Source organism: Caenorhabditis elegans, chromosome V (assembly GCF_000002985.6).
Source record: "Caenorhabditis elegans chromosome V".
NCBI classification, from domain to species: domain Eukaryota; kingdom Metazoa; phylum Nematoda; class Chromadorea; order Rhabditida; family Rhabditidae; genus Caenorhabditis; species Caenorhabditis elegans.
In genome coordinates this window covers 2,301,601-2,322,909 of record NC_003283.11, presented here as the reverse complement: position 1 = coordinate 2,322,909, position 21,309 = coordinate 2,301,601, and the positions used below count along the sequence as shown (strand labels likewise).

The window sequence follows — 21,309 nt, the reverse complement described above, 5'->3', positions numbered from 1 at the left end:
ACTTGTCAATAGATAATGTTTCAATACTGATATAAAACCTTTGGTCTATGCTTATCTGTCATTACTTTGTGTTCTTTGTCATTTTCAAGCAACGTGTCTGCGGTTTTGACGTCAAGAAACCAAAGGTGTACCAAAAGAAAGCACAACTTTATGATCAATTTTCATGATCATAGTTCATGCTACATGAAACTAACAGGCAAACTGTTCAATTTCATGTTCTTTATCAATTTCACAAACAATCAAACCACAAAAATAGTCAAAGAGAGAAGATCACTTGCATTCCTTATCAATAACTCCACCTCCTCGTTTAGTTTAAAATGGTTACCGTATCAACTGATAATTCAGATCGTTTCTTGACTGAAAACTGATCATGTCGACTGATCCAACTCCACCACAACTCACGAGACGCACTGCAAAGGTTTCAATTGATAATCAGACTGGAAGTCACTTCAAGTTTCAAGTGACACATAAATACACTGGATGGGATGCGGATAAGTCTGATGTTGTGATGTTCCAGCCTGATGAAGTCAAGGAAATCTTCAAAAGTGTCGCCTATAACACTGGATTCTTGACAACTGGAGTTGACAATTGGCTAGTGGATGGTACGATGGTTCAGGAGAGAACTGGTTTGTGGAGTTTTATCTTTTGAGAATAAAGAACTTGAAATTTCAGAAGTGGATAACAAAGGTCACCAAATCGGAAAGAAATCCTACATAGAGCATGCGAAATTCATCAGTGACTCGAGATCATGGAAGCAGCATATGCTAACAGCTGAAGATGACGGAAAAACTACCACGATCCGTGTTTTCCCAACCGAAATTCACTTCATCTCTCCAAGTGGGGAATCGACTACCACTTTCACTAAATATTGATTTCATGTTTTATTTGTAGTTACTTTGAGTTTCTGTTTGAGCAGCGATATTCTTCGTAGGAGTACTTTTCTTAAGCTTTTTTTTTTGAAATAAAATTCATTCTCAAAACTATTTCCAAGCAAAGCTAATTTTTGATTGAAGCTAGATAATTGTCATCAACAGTAATTGTAGAATTTTAGCTTTTTCTGTATTAGGAAATCTACCGTTTCAACCTTTTATACACTTTTCTATCTTTCCACTATGTCCAATTTCTTTTTACAAATATAACAAATATACGACAGCGCAAATGGGAACTAGGACTTGCACTCGTGACTCCCAGGTTGCGAACGGCCACCACAACCGACTGAGCTATCCCGACCCAGGTGCATATTTTCGAATGGCTAAATATTTTCAAATTACTGAACGAATGTTGTCAGTGAAAATTGTCTATTAATTTGGCTGAAAAATATTTTTATAAAAATACAAAATCAGGTCAGGTATTCAGATCAGTCTCAAACTTGATTCAATCGAGCCAATGAATAAAATAGTTGACTGAAAATCATTCCTGAGAACTTTGTAAAAAAATTACATTATCAAGTTCAAGTAGTTTAAAGTTTGAAACATTTCCAAAAAGTGCAGGTTTTATTTTTTGAACAAAAAAATAATCTGGTAAATTCAGTACTAATTGGAAAAATCATGAGACAAATTGATTTTTTTTAATCTTACGAAAAATCGATTTTGAACTTCATTTAGAAAACAGACTCATAATATTCCACATTTGACTTTTTCAGATGTTTTCAATTTTTAAGCAAAACTGCCAAGTTTGATATTTTTTAATGAGTTTTGAAAAGATAAAATCGGTCTCTTTTTTGCATTGGTCTGGATCTTCGCGATTTAGAGATATTTTTAACATTAGATGATAAACTTGAAGAACAAGGTTGCTCCGACATGTGGCGTACAAATGAACACATGCTTTTTCTCATTTTACTCCTAATTCTAACCAAGCATGAACTTCTTGTTGATACTGACCCTAATTTCTATTATAGTGCGGAGTAGACAAGAGGTAAGTAATCACAAAAAGAAACAAAAAAAATACTGAAAATTTAGAATTTTCCGGTATTATCAAATTGAATCTACTTAAGTTCGAACACTAATTGACAGTGATTTTTTTTTTGAAAATGACTTATTCAAAAAATCAAGAATATAGAGATCCCGGTTTGTTCAATTTTTTAAAAAACCGTCAAAATTTTCGACATTTTTTGGTTTCCCATTTTTTGTTTCAAGTTTCAAGACTTTAACCTAGAATTTGTCGATATTCAGGAAGACTTTGCTAAATAAACTACAAACTACAAAATGTATTCAGAATGCTAGTATGGATCCTTGCAACGACTTCTATGATTATGTGTGCACAAATGACACCAGAAGTATCACTAAGCTTAACTTCGCAAGTTTATTCGATGATCGAGAGATATTGGTAGTTTGCTTCCTGCCATTTATCCTATAGTACCCAGCAATTTTTCAGAAACCGAACATCTCATTTCCGAATAACGGGACCTACATCGCATTAGATCAGATTCTTGAGCCGGATCGCTTGATGAAATGGTATATGACGGTTAAATCACTGGATACGGCCACCGTGGATTTAGAATATTTTTTCGAGACGCATTACGAATATATTAGCAAAAAGAACGATTCGGAGAAATTCAGTTTTGCGGTGGAGACCCTGGAAAACGTTAATCTAACGGTAAATATTTATTTTCAGGACAAGTAATGGTGAAGCATATCTTGCTAATACCCTATTTGTTCTATTTTATCACATAGTTTTTCCAGTTGACAAATATTTTCTACAATTCTCTCTACGCCAATATCAAGGTCCTCAACCAGCTTAATCTTCCAGCCGCCGAAGAAAATAAATTTCTTCATCATATTTCCAATCTATTGAAAAATAATACTATCGAGGAGATTTGGAGCAGTTCTTTATCAAATAAAAGTAAAAAGGTACTTGATGAAGAACTGAACAACTCAAAAGTATTTTTCGGACTTTTGGATTATAATAATGTCACAATGCTAGAGGAAACTAAACTCGTTTACGAGACGGAATATTATCGACTCAAAAGTTTATTGTCGTCAGAGTAAGTTGATATTTGAAGACAAACTTTTAAAATTTGTCTTCAGTGATCTTGACACCGAAATCGCGGAGAAAATCCTCCGTTTAGGAGCCATTGATACCGCGACAAAGTACTTGGCGAAACGAATTCCGGGCTATGAACCAGAGTTTTTGTTCTCCGCTTTTGCGTCGAATATGGAAAATGAAGCGTTTAAGCACAACTCAGCTATTTATGCTGGAATTGTCACCCGAAGTGATTTACAACAACCTATGTTAGCGGTGAGGAAATATTGAACATTAATTTTTATTCTAGTATTTTTTGCTGACTAACGGTTTTTAAATCTGAAATTCAGTCACCAAAAAACTTACCTGAAAATGCCGAGTCTATTTTGCACTTTTCCAGATAGCCGACACCGTTTCCGTGCTTGCCCATGAGCTTATGCACTTTGTCTATCCAAGCGGAACAGAGTTACTGACTCCTAATGTTACAAAAGCAGCAAAAAAGTGTACACAAGATGAAGTGAAGAGGATGGGTGACTCTGATGTCGTGGTAAGCTAGCGACTGTCGGCTTTTTCCGAACATACTTCTGAAAAAATTGACGGTTTCAGAAGCCAATAGATGGATGGTTTAGTAAAAAAGTCACTCATGAGGATCTTGCAAATATAATGGGATTAAGGATGGTTATGAAGATGGTGGCAAGGAAATCGGCAAGTGAAGAGCAGGTAAGAAATATTTCAGCAAAATAAAATCAGAGGCATTGAAATGCTCCAATGTATTTGTTACGAGCACACAAGTGGAACGATTAAGTTTTAAAAAATTCGCTAATTTGTACCACAGTCTGTACTTACTATTAGAACTTGCTCCCGTCACTGTAAAAAAATTAAATATTTCAGCTGAAAAATGCGCTTGAAACACTTTTGAGTGGATTATGCATCCAAGGCAAACCAAAAAACTCAATTTTACCACACCATCATCCATTTGAAATATCCATCAACACCGCAGTTCGCCAGTATCCATTGTTCAGCTCACTCTATGGATGTCGCCTTGGTGATCGAATGTTTGCTGAAGCGGTGCGGAAATTAAGATGAAAAGGGAAAATACAGAATAACAGTTTTTTTAGGAACAATTTTGCAAACCACTTGGAGGCGAAGTGAATTTGGAGGACTATAAAATCAAGAATGATACTGAAGATATTGGTGGATTCTTTACTTACATTATGGATACCGCAAATGCATTTAATTTTTCCTTTAGAAATTGAGTTTTTTGAGACCATCATTCAACATTTACATGCAAAATACACGATATTTAAACTATCTATAATAACTTGATGTTTTCCCAGCGTTTCATTGGTTTTCGTATGTTTTTTTAAAACGCATTTTTCATCAATTGTATGCTTTCAGTTTATATGTTTTTTTTTAAAGTACACTTTTAAACTAATAAAAAACTCTGTATTGATTCAAAACATACAGTGCATTTTTTCTACGCTTCTACGGCTTTAAAGGGTGGCTCATTTATTCACAATGGCCCCGCCACACTCCACCATGGTCTCGCCACGTGCTTCAAAAATAAATGGATGGTGCGTGGCTAGACCATTTCGAATAAATGAATTTATTAGAATTTTCTATAAAAAAAATGGGTCTCTTTCCTATCATTAACAATTGGTCTGGGTCATGGTGATTTAGAGATACATTTGACATTGGAAGAAAGTTGAAGAACAAAGTTGCTCCGACATGTGGCGTACAAATGAACACATGCTCTCCACATTTTGCTCCTAATACTAACTGAGAATGAACTTCCTGTTGGTACTGACACTAATTGTGACTATAAGTGTGCAGAGTAGACAAGATGTGAGTTTTTTTAAACATTAAATTACTGAAAATTTATATATCTTTTGTTTCAAATTTCAAAGCTTTAACCTAGAATTTGTCGATATTCAGGAAGACTTTGCTAAATTGCCTACAAACTATAAAATGTATTCAGAATGTTAGCCTGGATCCTTGCAACGACTTCTATGATTATGTGTGCACAAATGACACTAGAATTATCACTAAGCTAAACTTCACAAGTTTATTCGAGGATCGAGAGATACTGGTAGTAGGCTTTCTGCCATACATCCTATAGTACCCAGCAATGTTTCAGAATCCGAACATCTCATTTCCGAATAACGGGACCTACATCACATTGGATGAGATTCTTGATCCGGATAGCTTGATGATATGGTATCTGAAGATCGAATTATTGAATACGACCACTGCGGATTTTGACTATTTTTTTAAGATGCATCGCGAATATGTTAAAAAGGAGAACAAATCGGAGAAGTTCAGTTTTGTGGTGGAGACCCTGGAAAACGTTAATGTAACGGTAAAAATTTATTTTCAGGACAAGTAATGGTGAAGCATATCACATATTTTTTTAGTTGACAAATACTTTCTACAATTATCTCCACGGGCCTACAGTACCACCATATTACCACTAAAGTATCCCAAATCTATTTAGCTCCCACTAACCCCAACCGAATATGCATTTACAAGAAAAACTACAGTAATCATACAGTAGCCCTACAGTACCCTCACAGTACCCCTACAGCACCAATAGGTGTGCCTCTTCACAATGTAATCATACTGAATATCTACATACAGTACCACTACAGTAGACCGTGCTCCATTCACTCCAACTCTATATTCTTTCAATTTACGAAAAAAAGTTCTTGTTTCTAAAATCTACAGCAGTCCTACAGTATCCCTACAGTACAAAATGAAAATGAAACTAGAAAGAAAACATATGAACTTTTTTATTTTACAAACATTTGTAGATTATCATTACGAAAAGCAACATGATCTCCAATGATCTTGCGGATTCAGTCGGAAGGTTATCTGAAAAATGTATTAAATTAAAATATTTTCATGATGTACCACTGCAGACCACAATATTTCCCATCAAAAAAGATTTGCCTGTTTTGGGTGATGTTGAGTTGGTTTTTGAGGCGATTGCAATATGTGGAGTCCGACGAGAGTACTTTATTATTATTCGCGAATACAATGTGAGTATTTGCCAATGACTGAGCAACAAGCAGACTGGGGAATGAGAAGTCCGACAAGTCGGGGTTATTCTCGACTTGTATTGCAGGAGATTGATCTGAAGTTTAGCATTTACGAAGCTTAGCTGTTTTCTGTTTTACAGTTCAACCTACCATCGAGGTGATAAATATATTTTAGATTTCCCAGAAAATCGATATTTGTCAAATTAGTGTCATTGACAACTAGTCCTCCAAATATCACTTCCACAGTTTTGAGTTGGCTCAAAAATTTCTTATTGTCAGGTCCTATTACCAAGCTTCCAAATATTTGAGTACATCCATCAGTTAGTGACGTGGAATTACAGACTTTTCCGTTTTCCACAGCACTTGCGGGTTCACAGTATTTTCCTTTGGGTTCTTGAAATTCCAAAACACTGGTTTCAATAATTGATAGCAACTCGCCGCTTGTCAAACAGAAATAGTAAAACAAAGAACATTGATTTTATTGATTTGTGTAGGCCCCCAATCTCTACGAACTTGTTCCCGGAGAGAAAATCATCGCCAAAATTGCATGTTTCAGTTGAAAAATGCGCTTGAAACTATTTTGAGCGGATTATGCATCCAAGGCAAACCAAAAAACTCAATTCTACCACGTCATCCCTTTGAAATATCCATCAACACCGCAGTTCGCCAGTATCCATTGTTCAGCTCACTCTATGGATGTCGCCCTGGCGATCGAATGTATGCTGAACCGGTACGCAAATTAGGATGAATAAGGAAAATACGGCGCAAGAATTTTTTAAGGAAAAATTTTGCAATCCACTGGGAGGCGAGGTGAATTTGGAGGACTATTGTAGAATTCTCTACTACTGAAAGTAGTGGCTGAAATACTGTAAAAACACGATTTCAGAACCATTTTATCTAAATTGATAAAAATTGTTACTCTTGAAGATATTTATTTAGTAAAAAATCTTAAAATTAAACTTTTGGTTCTGATAAGAGCTTGAAAACTTTTTGTCAAAATCATGAAAATAAACATAAAAATAAATGAACAAAACCGGAATAGTTGCTCGGGTGGAGCAACATAATTAGTTTTTTGAACAACGTTCAACTACTGTAACGTACAAATGCAACAATCATAAGTTAATTTGTTTTTATGACATTTTCAAATTGTAACAAACTATTAAAGTTTCACCTGTCTCTTTGATTAGCTATGATGATTTTATTTGTTATTATTTCTTTGCGCTGCTCCACCCACTACTTGTAATTTCATCATGATTAACAAAATAAACATTACAATGAAAGCGCTACTTTTCTTTTTCTCGGCTTTTTCTATATATTGCAACGGTGACCAGCATAACATACCCCAAGTAGAATATGCTGAAGTATTTTTGAATCAAAAATGCCGTAATTTTATTGCTCATCAGCTTAATTACATATAAGTTTTACAGAACACCAATGCATTTTCTACGAGTATTACATCAACAGCGAGACCGTCACTTGGTTCCCCACAAACTGTAGTACAGTATGCGCCGATCTGAAAATCGATCGAATATGTGATTTGACGGAAGACCAATTGAAATCGACATTTCGAAATATGAAACATCTAATTGGAAGCTTAACGGTGGTCAACACTAATCACAAAAGTGGTGAATTTCTGGATGGCTTGGAATCTTTGGAATGTGGTGGAGAGTTTCGTAAAAGGAGAACAGCAACCGACGCTCCAATTTCTGTAAGTACTAATATAAGTATGTATGTTAGAGCTTCCATCAAAGTCAGGCGAAGTTTCATGCCCTGACGCCTGCCTCCAACCTGCCCGGCTCACGCCTCACTTCTGCACTAGCGCGAAAAGTCAAAGGCCGTGCTTTAGATGCGGCCGACAATGTTCGGATTCCGTGCAGTACTATTCGAAATGCGGGCTCGGCAGGCGTTTTCGCGCCGCCCGCAGGGAAGGAATTGGTTGTTTTAAAAATAAAAAAAAAATTCTAAACAAACTCACTTTAAGCGATGATACCCACTTTCAATTATTAAATTTTCAGCAATTTGTTTGGAATGCAAACTCCAATATGACCGAAATAGGGCTTATCAACTTCACTTCCATAGCATGCTTGAGTATGGAAATTTTCAATGTGAAAATGTTAAATATGCCAAAATTAAAGGTAAATGACAAATCAGAAAAATTAAGATGAACATCCAATAAAATGAATCCAGAACTTCACAAATCCATTTGGAAATGACATGAAAATTGGCATAACTATCATGGTTCCCGATCGATATTTTTGTATTTCTCCCCAAGAAATGCTGAATTTTTTAAGCAGCGATAATGTTCTTACACCCGAAATTAACGGAAAGTACTGTGATCTACCAAGTTCCGTGAGTAACGGAACGGTTTGTAATTCCACGTCACTAACTGATGGATGTACTCAAATATTTGGAAGCTTGGTAATAGGACCTGAAAATGAGCAATTTGTGAGCCAACTAAAATATGTGGAAATGATATTTGGACGGCTCGTTGTCAATAACACAAATTTAACAAATATCGATTTTTTGCAAAGTCTGAAGTATATTTATTCTCTTGATGGTTCAACCCCAGCGATTTCCGTTGAAAATAACCCATTTCTCTCTAATTTTTCTTTTCCGAACTTGAAGGTATCTGTTTTTTCGAAAAAATAACACTAAACATTTTTTAATTAAGCTAGCCAAAACAAAAGGCCGCTCTACAATTTGGTTCAACAAAAATAGTGAGGCACTGTCTTCGGATTCAGCATATTGCTACAAACTACAAAAATCTCTAAATCTTAATGAAAACCAACTGATCTACTTTGATGAGAAAACATGTGGTTTGTTTGGTTTGTTTTTTTTTATTTTGTTAGGAGATTTTGTATTTCAGATCAACTTCCTTCGAATGCAAGTCCAATTGCTAAAATTGTGACAATTTTCACGACTATTCTAATTTCAAATCATTTGAACTGAATTTTGAGTAAACCTTTTTAAATTTGTCCTGTTATTCAAGGCGGTTTCGCTTGAAATTTTATATAAAGAATATCAAACGCAAATTAAAAAAATCTGTCAACTAAAAAATTGTTGCCCATAACTTAAATAATAAGATCTAATTTTAATTTATGCTAGAGCTCATTGATAGAAACCGCATTCTTTTTACTTAATGTATCCATATTAATTTTGGAAACATTGATAGTCAGTTCATTCAGCGTTTCTGCGTTTCCAGAAAGATCCCGAGCATTGTGATCGCCTGAAAAATGACAGCCTGGTAGGGATCCATATTGAAAACTCACTTTCAATACAGTATCCTGGTGTGATCCTTTGCTGATTGTATCCGTTGTAGTAAAATGTGTGCAGTTGCCTAAAAATCACGATCTGCTGAATACATATCTAATTAACTCACATGATCGGTCCTGGTGGACATGACAAAGTTTTCCAAGCCGGGAACCCATACAAAAACGTGCAGTCTTGTTGAGGTCTTGTTGATGCGTAGAACTTTTCTCTGAGCAGCTTGCCATCAGATGATCTCACATCGTAACTGCTATTCTGCCATTGTGGAAATCCATACGTTTGCATAGTTGCAAACATTTCAATTCCTAGAAATGTTCATTGAAAAGGGAGTTTCCAAAAAATCTCACCGATAACTGCCATTCCATTTCCCACATCAATATGCATATCGTCATTGTAATTGAAAAGAAGCGTATTTTTTGATTGGATGAACATTCGGTAGTTGTATCTTGTTCCATTTTGGCAAAGAATTGTTACAGTATCCCCAATATTGCTGGCCGGGGAGTAGAGCTAAAAATAGTAAGTTTCATGGGGTTTTCTATGGACTTGCCGCTGCTGTATTCTGTTATTTTGGGAAAGTTTTTTTTTTGCAATGGACTCTCTTGGCACCACATTAAACCTCGAAGAAATTTTTAACGTGCAAAAATCTCACTATACATATATTATGCCTCAACGTGATTTTTTTTTAAATCTTACCCTATAAGAATCTCCTTCTGCAACTATTGTAGCCTCCGAAATTGATGGAACTGTTGCCTCTGAAATACAAATATTAAAATTTCAGAATATTGCATCAAGCAACTTACGCAAAGATGAACGAATTGTGAGCAATATGTACACCAGATCACCATCATTATCAACATATGTCTGCAGTTGTTCATCTGTAGTTTTTCCATATCCAATTTGCACGTTCTCTGGGAAATACTGAACTCCAATAACAATCAAAAGAGCATTGGATAAATCATTTGAGTCCTTGATGAAAAATGTGTCTCCGTGATTTGTAAGGGAAAGTCTTCGATAGACATCAACGCCATTTGATGAGAAGTTTGTTCGAGCAGGTAGGGACAGGAAGATTGAGTACTGAATTTGTACAGTTTAATAAAATGTGGTTAATTAAATACAATATTTTCCAGCTTTTATGAAAATCTCTAAAACTTACTTTAGATCTCCATATAAGCGAGATTTGGAGTACACTCTGTTCGGCATTTTTATCTGTGAATCTATGTGACCATGCCGTTGCATCTGATGCTGGACTATCCGTAAATACAAGAACCAATGCGTGAGCTTACATTTTCGGATACGTCTGTTGTGCATTCTGGATGGCAGTAAGTACGGGTTGTGTGTCATCACCATCGAAGAGAGTCATATTGTTGAAGAAGCTGATGACGTCATCTGGGTTTTCAGTGAACAATTTTTGAATTTTAGTGTTTGACTCAGATTGAACAAATCCATAGACGATATAGTTTTCAATCCAGTTATCCACAACACCTTTAGAGTTCTAAAATAAAACATCCACGCAGTCCACAATACCTATCGTACCATCCAGGTGCACATGCACATCGGTTTTTGTCAGGAACTGCCCAGTTTTGGCATCTAAGAAATGAAATTGAGAATTTCCAGATATTCATTTTGTGACGTTTTTTTTTAATTTCAAAATATGAATCATTAATTTTCTTTATTTCTATATCGAAATTTCGTGATGTTAGGTGTTAAAAACTGTTGGGAAGTCACTTGAACGTTCTTTATGGCGGACGTGGAAGATCTTATCACAGCATTCCACATATTGCTTATAAAGTGCGCCCAACTGCTTCAACAACTTCAGTTCTTACTTTCATACTAGTAACTAATATAATCTCTTGGCTGCTCATCTACAATTTGTCATTCTCTTTCTTATTCGTTTGCATAATACACTCTTCTTATACGATAGAATACATAACACAAATTTTTTATCAAAATTTTTTCGCGACAAGGAACAAGACTCGAAAAGTTCGAAAAATCGAGAATTTGTTATCAGTGACTCTTTCGCATGCGATTATACCGTTTTCTCTGGTACTTTTATTTTAAGCTACCGTACTTCCTCTATTCGTCTTGTATGCAAGACTAATAAAGGAAATACGGTATGTTAATTTATCGCACTTGATATTTTCACAAAGTCTTCCATCGACAAAACCCGGGCACAAACAGTCTGTTGAATTTATTGGAGTACCAAGGTTTTGGCAATTTGCAAGTTGAGCCGAAATTTCTGAAAGTTGAAAAAATTGAAAAGTAAGCCATGAAAGTAATAAAATATTAGAAACTAACCAGGAAAAAGTGCAGAGGCTGCCAAGAAAATGAGGAGCGAATAATGTCTTGTTTTCATGATTCAACCTGAAAATTTTCATAAATAGCTGAACTTCAAGCAAGAAAATTGATAAAAGAGTAGCGAAATATAATACTCAGAATTGGAGAACGAAGAAGTTGTACATCTGAAAAATCAGCCTTGTACCTACGGACAAACACCATTTATAGGCAGGCGCTAAGAAACCTACCGTGGCCTATCTAACGTATACTTGTATATATTTTGACCTAATTTCCGTAATTTTTGAGATTTCATAATAAAAATTGGGGAGCATAGGTTTTTTTACATTTGCTATCGAAGTGCATTAACACTTTTCAAAAAAAAAATTTGAAAAGCTCTATACCGCCAAATTGGAGGGGGGTGCTATAGAAGTTGGACGCACTGTACTGCTCACTGTCTCAATTATTTTCATTGCTTTTTCAATCAGCTCTGCATTACTTGAAAAATTTCACTTCCACTTTCAAACAGAAGTTCCAACTTATTTTTAGTTGAAATAATATCTGAAATCCTTGAGAAAAAAGATTGACTGGCAAATTGTAGTGATGTGGGCAGAGTTAATTGGTAACACCCAGAATTTTTATAGCCTCATATTTGAATATGAAAGTTTCTCTAGAATAGAATTGCGCTTAGAAAATACTCAAAAACTCTTTTTAAAAATAACTAAAACTCAGAAAAACGTGCCGGAAATGAGAAGTCCACCTCGTCCAAGGAAACAAATACTTTTGCTTATCAAATTTCTTTGAAAACTTAGTTTCATAGGCAAAAGATAGTAAGTTTTGATTCGGGCAAGCTCTGGTAAAACGTGTTCGATCGACGCCAGAGTACATTTGAAGCTGGGTGTACAGGCGTAGATTGTACAGCATTTTGTTGCTGGACTCTGGTGTCGATCAAACTCGTTTTACCAGAGAAACATACCGATAGATGACTGAACGAAGGGTGGGGCTGTGCAACAAAGTTGCCGGTTGCCGGAATTTTTTGGGTTCGGCAACTTCGGCAATTGCCAATATCAATGTCAAACATCTTGTAGGTCAGAAAAAAGATTGCAGAGAGCCTGAAAAATGCGAACATTTCACTGAAAACGAAAAAAACGACCATGCGTTTTTCCAAAACGGTCAAAAATATAATTTCAAAAAAAAGTTGAAACCTAGTTGCCGGTTGGCGAAATTTTCAGCTTTCGGCAACTTCGGTAATTGCCAGAAATCAACTGTGAAACAACAAAGCTCCAAAAATTGTCAGACGGAAGCAGATCGATCTTGCCACACGAGGGCTGTACAGTTATCTAGTGCCACCCGACGATGCTCAATAAGAGTTTCATAGTTTAAAGAAGTTGCTGTCAGTTGAAGTAAATCCTATTTTCTTTTTTATAATGTTTTTTGTTAACAAATTGAACCACACTTTGTTCAATCGGTCTACTTCTCTGGTAAAACGAGGTTGATCGACGCCAGAGTCTGTCAAAGCTGCGTGTTCCTGCGTCAATTGGACAACATTACAATTGACACGGAATTGAAAATCGTACTCTGGTGTCGATCGAACTCGTTTTACCAGAGCTTGACCAAAACTCACTATCTTTTTCCAATGAAACTAAGTTTTTAAAGAAAATTGATAAGCAAAAGCATTTGTATCCCTGAACGAGACATGGTGAACTTCTCATTTTCGGAACTTTTTTTCTGGGTGTTTGAGTGTTTTCTGAGCGCAATTCTATTGCGTTAACAAAGAGATACTTTCATGTTCGAATAAGAGACTAGGTATAGTAATTCCGGGTTTTACCTATAAACTCTGCTTACATCTTTGCAATTTGCCAGTATCTCTCGGATTTCAGTTATTCTTTCAATTAAAAATGAGTTGGAACTTCTGTTTGAAACTAGAAGTTGGAAAAATTACTTTTAATTAATTGGAAATATAATTGTTTACTCTAACGCAAAAATGCAGAGCTGATTGGAAAAGCAATAAAAAGAATTGAGACGGTGAGCAGTACGGTAGGTAGGCCATGGTAGGCTTCCACGGTATCTTAGCGCCTGCCAAAAAATGGTGTCTGTCCGTAGGTACAAGGCTGATTTTCTGCGTTCCCCAATTCTGAGTCTAATATTTTCCTATTCTTTTATTAATTTTCTTGCTCGAAGTTTAGATTCATAAAAAAATTTCAGGTTGAATCATGAAAACGAGACATTATTCGCTCCTTATTTTCTTGGCAGGTTCTGCATTTTTTCCTGGTTAGTATGTTATATTGTAGTACTTACATGGCTTCCGTTTCAATTTTTTCAACTTTCAGAAATTTCGGCTCAACTTGCAAATTGCCAAAACCTTGGTACTCCAATAAATTCAACAGACTGTTTGTGCCCGGGTTTTGTCGATGGAAGACTTTGTGAAAATATCAAGTGCGATAAATTAACATACCGTATTTCCTTTATTAGAATGACTGCAATACTATGTATTAGGAAGTGCAAGACTAATTTTCAGAACATTTTTCTGTTTTATAGTTTTTACTTGAAAGAGTTTCCATTTCATTTGGAAATTTAGAAAATTTGTTTGTATGTAATTGAAACAAAAAGGCTCAGTAACCTCAAAAATTTTGTCAAAGATTGTGAGGCGGGTTCTAACTAAAAAAGTAGACGCAAGACTATTAGAAAGTGCAACACTAATAGGTAGGACATACCAATAGATGGAATACGGTAGCTTAAAATAAAATACCAGATAAAACGGTATAATCGCATGCGAAAGAGTCACTGATAACCAATTTCTGATTTTTTGAACTTGCCGAGTCTTGTTCCTAGTCGCGAAAAAATTGTGATAAAAAGTTTTTGACACCTATAGGAAAGATGAACTGTGACGGAGTTAAAACATTTTAAACGTGTTCGAAACATATCAGAACAAAAATTGCTTTCCGCAATCGAAAATAAAATACTGATAACTGATTTTCAATTGTTTGAACTTGCCGAGTCGTGTTCCTCCCCACGAAAAATTGTGATAAAAAGTACACAACAAAAATTGCTTTTCGAAAATGCCAATAAGCGCTATGTCACATACATTTTTGAACCAATCAGCAATTTTTGGGTTGGTCATACACTTATATTAGTGAGAGTAAATTAGCATCAGTTGCATATGCTATAGGTTTTAGACTGGAAATTCTAAATTTCATTTTTCAGATGCCAACGCTGGGCAGTTCCTGACAAAAACCGATGTGCATGTGCACCTGGATGGTACGATAGGTATTGTGGACTGCGTGGATGTCGGCCACCAAATGAGGAGCAAATGGATCTTGAGAAGCGATCATTCATAATTGTATTCAATACAAAAACCACAATGAAGATGCAATTGGACTCTTTGAAAAACAATTTCAAGGAGATGATCTCAAAAGTTTCAAAGGTGTTCACTTTATCGGCTTTGACTATTTTCTATTTATTTTATTCTAGAACTCTAAAGGTGTTGTAAATAACTGGATTGAAAACTATATTGTCTACGGATTTGTTGAATCTCAGTCTCACACAAAAATTCAAAAGTTGTTCACTGAAAACCCAGATGACGTCATCAGCTTCTTCAACAATATGACTCTCTTCGATGGAGATGACACACAACCCGTACTTACTGCCATCCAGAATGCACAACAGACGTATCCGAAAATGCAAGCACATGCATTGGTTCTTGTATTTACGGATAGTCCAGCATCAGATGCAACGGCATGGTCACATAGATTCACAGATAAAAATGCCGAACAGAGTGTACTCCAAATCTCGCTTATATGGAGATCTAAAGTAAGTTTTACAGATCGGAAGAGTGGGGATTGATTTTAAATATTTTCATAAAAACATCAATGTTTTGCCGGAGGAACACGTATTTTTCAGTACTCATTCTTCCTGTCCCTACCTGCTCGAACAAACTTCTTATCAAATGGCGTTGATGTCTATCGAAGGCTTTCACTCACAAATCACGGAGACACATTTTTCATCAAGGACTCAAATGATCTATCCAATGCTCTTCTGAATGTTATTGGAGTTCAGTATTTCCCAGAGAACGTGCAAATTGGATATGGAAAAACTACAGATGAACAACTGCAGACATATGTTGATAATGATGGTGATCTGGTGTACATATTGCTCACAATTCGTTCATCTTTGCGTAAGTTGCTTGATGCTATTTTCTGAAATTTTAATATTTGTATTTCAGAGACAACAGTTCCATCAATTTCGGAGGCTACAATAGTTGCAGAAGGAGATTCTTATAGGGTAAGATTTAAAAAAAGTCATTTTGGAGCATCATATGTGGTCTTAAAGGATTCTTCGAGGTCCAATGTTGTGTCAAGAGAGTCCATTGAAAAAAATAGTCTTTCCCGTAAAAACCCCATGAAACTTATTATTTTTAGCTCTACTCCCCGGCCAGCAACATTGGGGATACTGTAACAATTCATTGCCAAAATGGAACAACATACAACTACCGAATGTTCATCCAATCGAAAAATACGCTTCTTTTCAATTACAATGACGATATGCATATTGATGTGGGAAATGGAATGGCAGTTATCGGTGAGATTTATTGAAAACACCATTTTCAAAAGTATATTTTTAGGAGCAAAAAGTATATTTTTAGGAACAAAAAATTCAGCAAATCGTAATTTTTAGGCAACTGCACACATTTTACTACAACGGGTAGAATCAGCAAAGGACCACACCAGGATACTGCATTGAAAGTAAGTCTTCAATATGGATCCCTATCAGACTGTTATTTTTCAGGCGATCACAATGCTCACGATCTTTCTGGAAACGCTAATGAACTTACTACCAATGTTTCCAAAAATAATACGGATACATGTAGTAAAAAGAATCTAGATTCTATCAATGATCCGAGACTCCAAGAGCCAAGACAGGTAGATCACTAGATGCAGTGCAAATTTGCAGCCCTAAATTTCAGTTCATTTTTATTTTGGAGCAACACTCTGGAAACGAGCAAGTCTATAAAACGCTTGCAAGGGAAATAAATGATATTCTCGAACTGGTTAATTCTAGCACAACTTCTGAATATAAAAAAGAGTTCACTTTAATTGCTCATGACTCTGCAGGTTTACAGATACCCAATTATCATATATAATGCAAAATAAATTTCAGAATCCCATGTTCTATTCAGTTCTTATAATCCAAAAATCTTCGCAGAAAAATTCTCAAAGCTGGTAAATTCCTTGGAATTGACTGATAATCTGGATAACACTATGGGATTGTTATCGATCATACACGCTCAGAAAATGAATATTCTGCCAACGGCTCTAGTGTATTACTTTACAAATCAAGCAGTAAAGAATGCACAAAATTTGACAAGAAACTGGGATCTTGTGAAAAGAGATATTGAGGTTAGGAGTTATGCAAACAAGAAAAAATGATAAAAAATTCAATTTTTTAAGATAAACTTTCTTACTATTGCTGATGGAGTGACGACTGAAATTTTCGCACTGCCAAAGCAATTGGAGCTGGTTCAAAAAATGACAAACGGGCGACTCATTCCACTCGGAAAAACCGAGAACTCTGTGAGTTTTCCTGCTAGAATACCAGAAAAACTACTGATTTTCAGATATTTCCAATTTTCAAGGACATGATGACAGTCACCACTTTGACAACTGATAATGAGCAATATGTATCAAATCAAATGTATTTCATTACTGATTAACTTTTTTTAATTTTAGAACTGCCATGACACGGCTCTAGAAATCGATGGATATTTTGAGGATGGTGCTGATTTTTCAGTAGTTCAAGTGATAGTTTATAATCGGCTGATTGTGAGAATAAACTTCAGGAATCAACAAACTTTCAGGTGCTTCGGTCTCGATTTCTAATTATGTAACCTACAAAAACCCTAACTTTATGTCAATTAGAATTGGTAGGGATTTAGAGATAGGATGTGGTATATTTAGGAATGATTTCAGATTCTAAATTATTTGCAAGTGGAAAATGGAAACTCTCTGCATTATCTACAACTGGCGGATGTCAAATTACAGTTAGACAAAAGACTTCAGTGGGTTTGGTTCTGGGATTTACGGCAGCTACCAATGATGACAATGCTTCAACTCAAATTATTTCACAAAGAAGTAAGGGTGGATGTAGTCTTTGTAGTCTGCAAAGTTCTGGTTTATGAAGAGATGTTGGATTAGTATTAGTGGGGGGATTTCGTCGGGGTACTGTAGTATTACTGTAGGATGACTGTAGTACAGGAAAAATTTTATTTTGAGCCTTTGAAGAGAATGGCCGGAGTACTGTAGGATTAATGTAGTTCGAGAAAAGCTGGTGGGTTTTTTAAAATTCAAATTCTCTGAGAAAAACATTTTGCGAGAATTCAAACTTTCTGAGAAAAAAATTTTCTAGAAAAATCTGGAACGTTCTAGAGTCTACGTTTCACCAAAACCAACACGCAAATTCGATTTTTCAGGCTCCTCTGATTCGCAGCCAATCTTCACCACACTGAAAACTACCAATCACATTGTGCCCACCGATTTGGAAATTCGTAAGAAAACTTGAACGTTTTTTCCCAAAACCTAAAATTTCAGAAATTGTGAACAGACAGAGATACGATCAACCAGTAAGCTATGTGAAATTGGGAAATGCTCAACGAGATACCAACTCATGTTCTTACGATTTCATCTCAGATAGTGTAGTGGTATGGGGAAACTAATTTAGGTTATTAATATCTAAGCAACCAAAAATTATTTCAAGGTACCAAAAAGTACCCTGACAATGTGGATAGTCTCGGCTACCGACAATGCGGGAAAACTTATTCTCCACCGAATCTTTTACTACTACTTGCCACGTATTCTTTCGGAATTTGCAGTTGTCCTCCAGGGTTTTATGGAGATTTTTGTGAAATTAGTAAGCTAAAAAGAGAGAAAAAAAATCATGATTACAATTTTCAGTGCTCGTGCTCCCCACCAACACTACTACAGTGTCTCCAATACAGACCACTACAAAGTCAGCACAAATAAGCGTTAATGGTGTAACCGCTGTTTTTCTTTGTATTTTAAAGTGTTTATATTAACTTGTACTATTCATATAAATTTGTCGACTTTGGAATTGGAAATACAAAATATTTGGATTCGCTAAATTTTTGTCGCGGGCATCTAGAACTTGAAATATTTGCGTCTAAAGTTTAAAACTGTTTCCAGTTGATTTTTAACGTTATACATATTAGTCCGACACGGAAACTTGAACAAGGAAGCAAAAAGAAACCAAAAACCAGATAACATTTATTTCACAATTTTCCATGCTCAAAAAAGCCGTGCTTTGGTTCAACACAAGATTTTTAATCCGTGTGATACATAGTCTCTAGGGTGATGCAGGTGCATGGCGTAGAGAAGAAAACTTTTTGTGCTCTTTGTGCGTGGAAATGTGACACAGAGATATATAATTTTCACCTGTCTCCTATGGCAAATCTCCTCTAGTTTCGGTTCATTTTGAGTTTTTGTTTCTTAAAATGAAAGAAAAATGCTTGGTTTTTCTGCTCTGCGCTGTTTGTGCATTTTGTGTGAATTTGACGGTATTTTTTAGTAAGAAAAATTGCGGTAAGTTATTGTTAGGAAACTAAAAAATTGAAAACTGAATCAATAATTTGCAGACCCAAAGTGCACATTCGAAAACCAAAATGCCACTTCCAAAACAATCGGCTCGTTTCCCACAGAGTGCAGTACAGTTTGCTCCTTTCTTCGAATAACTGAGGACACTGACTTGACCGAGGCACAGCTGGCGTCTACATTTTTAAACATGAAGCGTTTGTTGGGAGGTGTTATAGTGATAAGTACCAAATTCAAAAGCGGAAGTTTCTTGGCGGGATTGGAAGCGATCGAATGTGGTAAGCAAATGCGCTCTACCTAACAGGAAGCATTTTGAAACCTGTCCATAAAAACACCATTACTTAAGAAATAGAGGAAACTGTTTTGGAGAACAAATTGAGTAATTGGCAGAACATACGAAAATGTTTGAGATTTTTTGTGACAAAAATACGGGGAACCTTGCCTTGACACGACAATTTTTTGTGAAATGCAAAAAAGTATGCGCCTTTAAATAGTACTGTAGGTCCTACATGCAGGCGCCAAAATGCATGCCGCGCTCGCCTAGCCGCGACCTCTGCCTGCCTCACTTAGCGAGCCGCGCCTCCTGTAACCCGAAAAATGTCGGCCGCGGCGAAAGAGCCACCTATGAGGCAAGAGGCCAGCGTGAGGCGGCCAGGTTAAAGGCAGGTGTCTGGCCCTGAAACCGCGCCTGCCTGAAAAAATTGAATATTTTCAGACGACCTCGATGTCATGTGGGCTCTCAATAATCAAATGTTAGAATTGGGTCTCACTAATCTGACATCCATCTCTTGTGCCGGATTTCAAGTGGTTTCGAACAAAAAGCTCAACAAACTGAATATGCCCAATTTGAAAGTAAGCAGTTTTTTCCAATTAAAAAAGAAATTCCATTAAAATTCAGAACATAACACTGAATGAATTCCCCGAGCCCACCGACAAAGCCATGAAGTTCTCCATCGATTCTGGATCCCCAGATTTTTGCATTACTGTTGAAGAAATGGAGAATTTTATTACAGCGGACAATGCTACAGTTGACGAGATTTATGGAAAATATTGCCCTCCAACGACGACTGAAAATCTATGCACATCTCCTAACATTTGTCAAAAAGTGTTTGGTAACGTGGAAATTGGTCCAAACTCTAACCTAGACACCATGAAGTCTATCGAGATAATATTCGGAAGTCTCATCATCAACGAGACCAATCTGACCGATTTCAATTTTTTGGAAAATTTGAAATACGTGGCACAGTTGACTAGTAAGTTCTGTTGGGACAGATTAGATAGGTCGGGTCGGCACACTAGGAAGGCATGATCTAGGTAGGTAGGTAGGCAGCTGGAACTCTTGCAGACACATGGGTCCACAGGAAGGTATTCACACTGTCATGTATAAATGTGACAGGCGCGTATGAATCAATTCAGGCACGATGTAGGTACGTAGGTAGGCATGGTGGCAAAATACTGGCACACAAACAGTCGTAAGGTACAGACTTTGTAGGAACGTCGGTAGGCAGGAAATAAATTTTTAACATTTCTGCGCGTTATTAAGTTTAGGCTCGGCTCAAAAAACTTTGCTGAAAAATTTGTGTAATTCACTAATAGTTAAATTATTTCAGAAGATAAATCAGCGATCATTGTGCAAAATAATCCCTTTCTCCTCAACATTTCTTTCCCTAAATTGAAGGTTCGTTTCGAGTTACCTACGGTTGATCAATTTTATTATTTTAGCGTGTGCGATCCGACAATTTCCACACCGTAGTTTTCACGAAAAACAATCAAAATCTGAGTCTGGACGTGAACAGCTGCTTCAAGCTGAAAAGCGATCTGGGAATAACTTCAGACTGGTCACCGACATTTAATGGAGACAATTGTGGTATTTTTTTCCACTACTCTAGTTGAGATTCCCAAACTCGACCTATATTTTTTTTCAGACTCGATGAACCGTACTGCTATATCCATTGAACGGAGCAAATCTTCAGGCTATCAGTGCTCATCAATTTTCATAATCGTTCTTGTTGTCATAGCAATTTTCTGACGGATTTTTTCAATAAATCTACAGTTGCAAATCTACCAAAATTAAATGTTGATTTCGTATGTAGCAGTTTTCAGGGAATCTGTATCAATTTTCCTTGTCGCTTTCGTTGTATCCGTTTTTTTTTGTGACCCGGCAAAAAAAA

The 21,309-nt window shown here is 36.2% G+C and overlaps 3 protein-coding genes and 3 pseudogenes across 6 annotated transcripts; 5 read left to right on the top strand and 1 right to left on the bottom strand.

Moving 5' to 3' along the window:
• Positions 1–343: 343 nt before the first annotated feature.
• On the top strand, positions 344–872 carry pud-1.2 (Up-regulated in Daf-2 domain-containing protein; the record flags this gene model as incomplete). Its single annotated transcript, NM_071236.7, has 2 exons — positions 344–626; positions 673–872. Exons 1-2 carry the CDS (start codon positions 371–373, stop codon positions 870–872), a joined length of 456 nt encoding a protein of 151 aa, NP_503637.1. The 5' UTR covers positions 344–370.
• Positions 873–1,808: 936 nt separating this feature from the next.
• Positions 1,809–4,420, top strand: Y19D10B.6 (Peptidase_M13 domain-containing protein). Its single transcript, NM_071235.5, has 9 exons — positions 1,809–1,914; positions 2,215–2,325; positions 2,374–2,595; positions 2,682–2,983; positions 3,027–3,237; positions 3,362–3,508; positions 3,568–3,681; positions 3,853–4,029; positions 4,080–4,420. Exons 1-9 carry the CDS (start codon positions 1,858–1,860, stop codon positions 4,215–4,217), a joined length of 1,479 nt encoding a protein of 492 aa, NP_503636.1. The 5' UTR covers positions 1,809–1,857; the 3' UTR covers positions 4,218–4,420.
• Positions 4,421–4,746: 326 nt separating this feature from the next.
• On the top strand, positions 4,747–8,948 carry irld-16 (annotated as a pseudogene). Its single transcript has 8 exons — positions 4,747–4,806; positions 4,940–5,053; positions 5,099–5,320; positions 7,427–7,707; positions 8,015–8,134; positions 8,187–8,624; positions 8,671–8,815; positions 8,866–8,948. Coding segments are annotated over exons 1-8 (1,463 nt in total).
• Positions 8,949–9,100: 152 nt separating this feature from the next.
• On the bottom strand, positions 9,101–11,619 carry Y19D10B.1 (annotated as a pseudogene). The gene is made up of 9 exons: positions 11,562–11,619; positions 11,397–11,502; positions 10,420–10,853; positions 10,067–10,340; positions 9,960–10,018; positions 9,614–9,773; positions 9,379–9,571; positions 9,269–9,336; positions 9,101–9,225 (listed from the first exon to the last, which is right to left on the bottom strand). Coding segments are annotated over exons 1-9 (1,477 nt in total).
• Positions 11,620–13,750: 2,131 nt separating this feature from the next.
• Positions 13,751–18,555, top strand: Y19D10B.4 (annotated as a pseudogene). Its single transcript has 20 exons — positions 13,751–13,808; positions 13,868–13,973; positions 14,742–14,961; positions 15,009–15,347; positions 15,438–15,711; positions 15,760–15,818; positions 15,956–16,115; positions 16,212–16,279; positions 16,323–16,456; positions 16,501–16,648; positions 16,695–16,933; positions 16,985–17,107; positions 17,152–17,214; positions 17,264–17,332; positions 17,392–17,457; positions 17,504–17,665; positions 18,004–18,078; positions 18,122–18,231; positions 18,288–18,440; positions 18,485–18,555. Coding segments are annotated over exons 1-20 (2,697 nt in total).
• Positions 18,556–19,034: 479 nt separating this feature from the next.
• Positions 19,035–21,194, top strand: irld-15 (Receptor L-domain domain-containing protein). The gene is made up of 7 exons (NM_071231.3): positions 19,035–19,129; positions 19,183–19,416; positions 19,854–19,990; positions 20,037–20,391; positions 20,749–20,816; positions 20,861–21,005; positions 21,064–21,194. Exons 1-7 carry the CDS (start codon positions 19,042–19,044, stop codon positions 21,165–21,167), a joined length of 1,131 nt encoding a protein of 376 aa, NP_503632.2. The 5' UTR covers positions 19,035–19,041; the 3' UTR covers positions 21,168–21,194.
• The last annotated feature ends 115 nt before the right edge of the window (positions 21,195–21,309 follow it).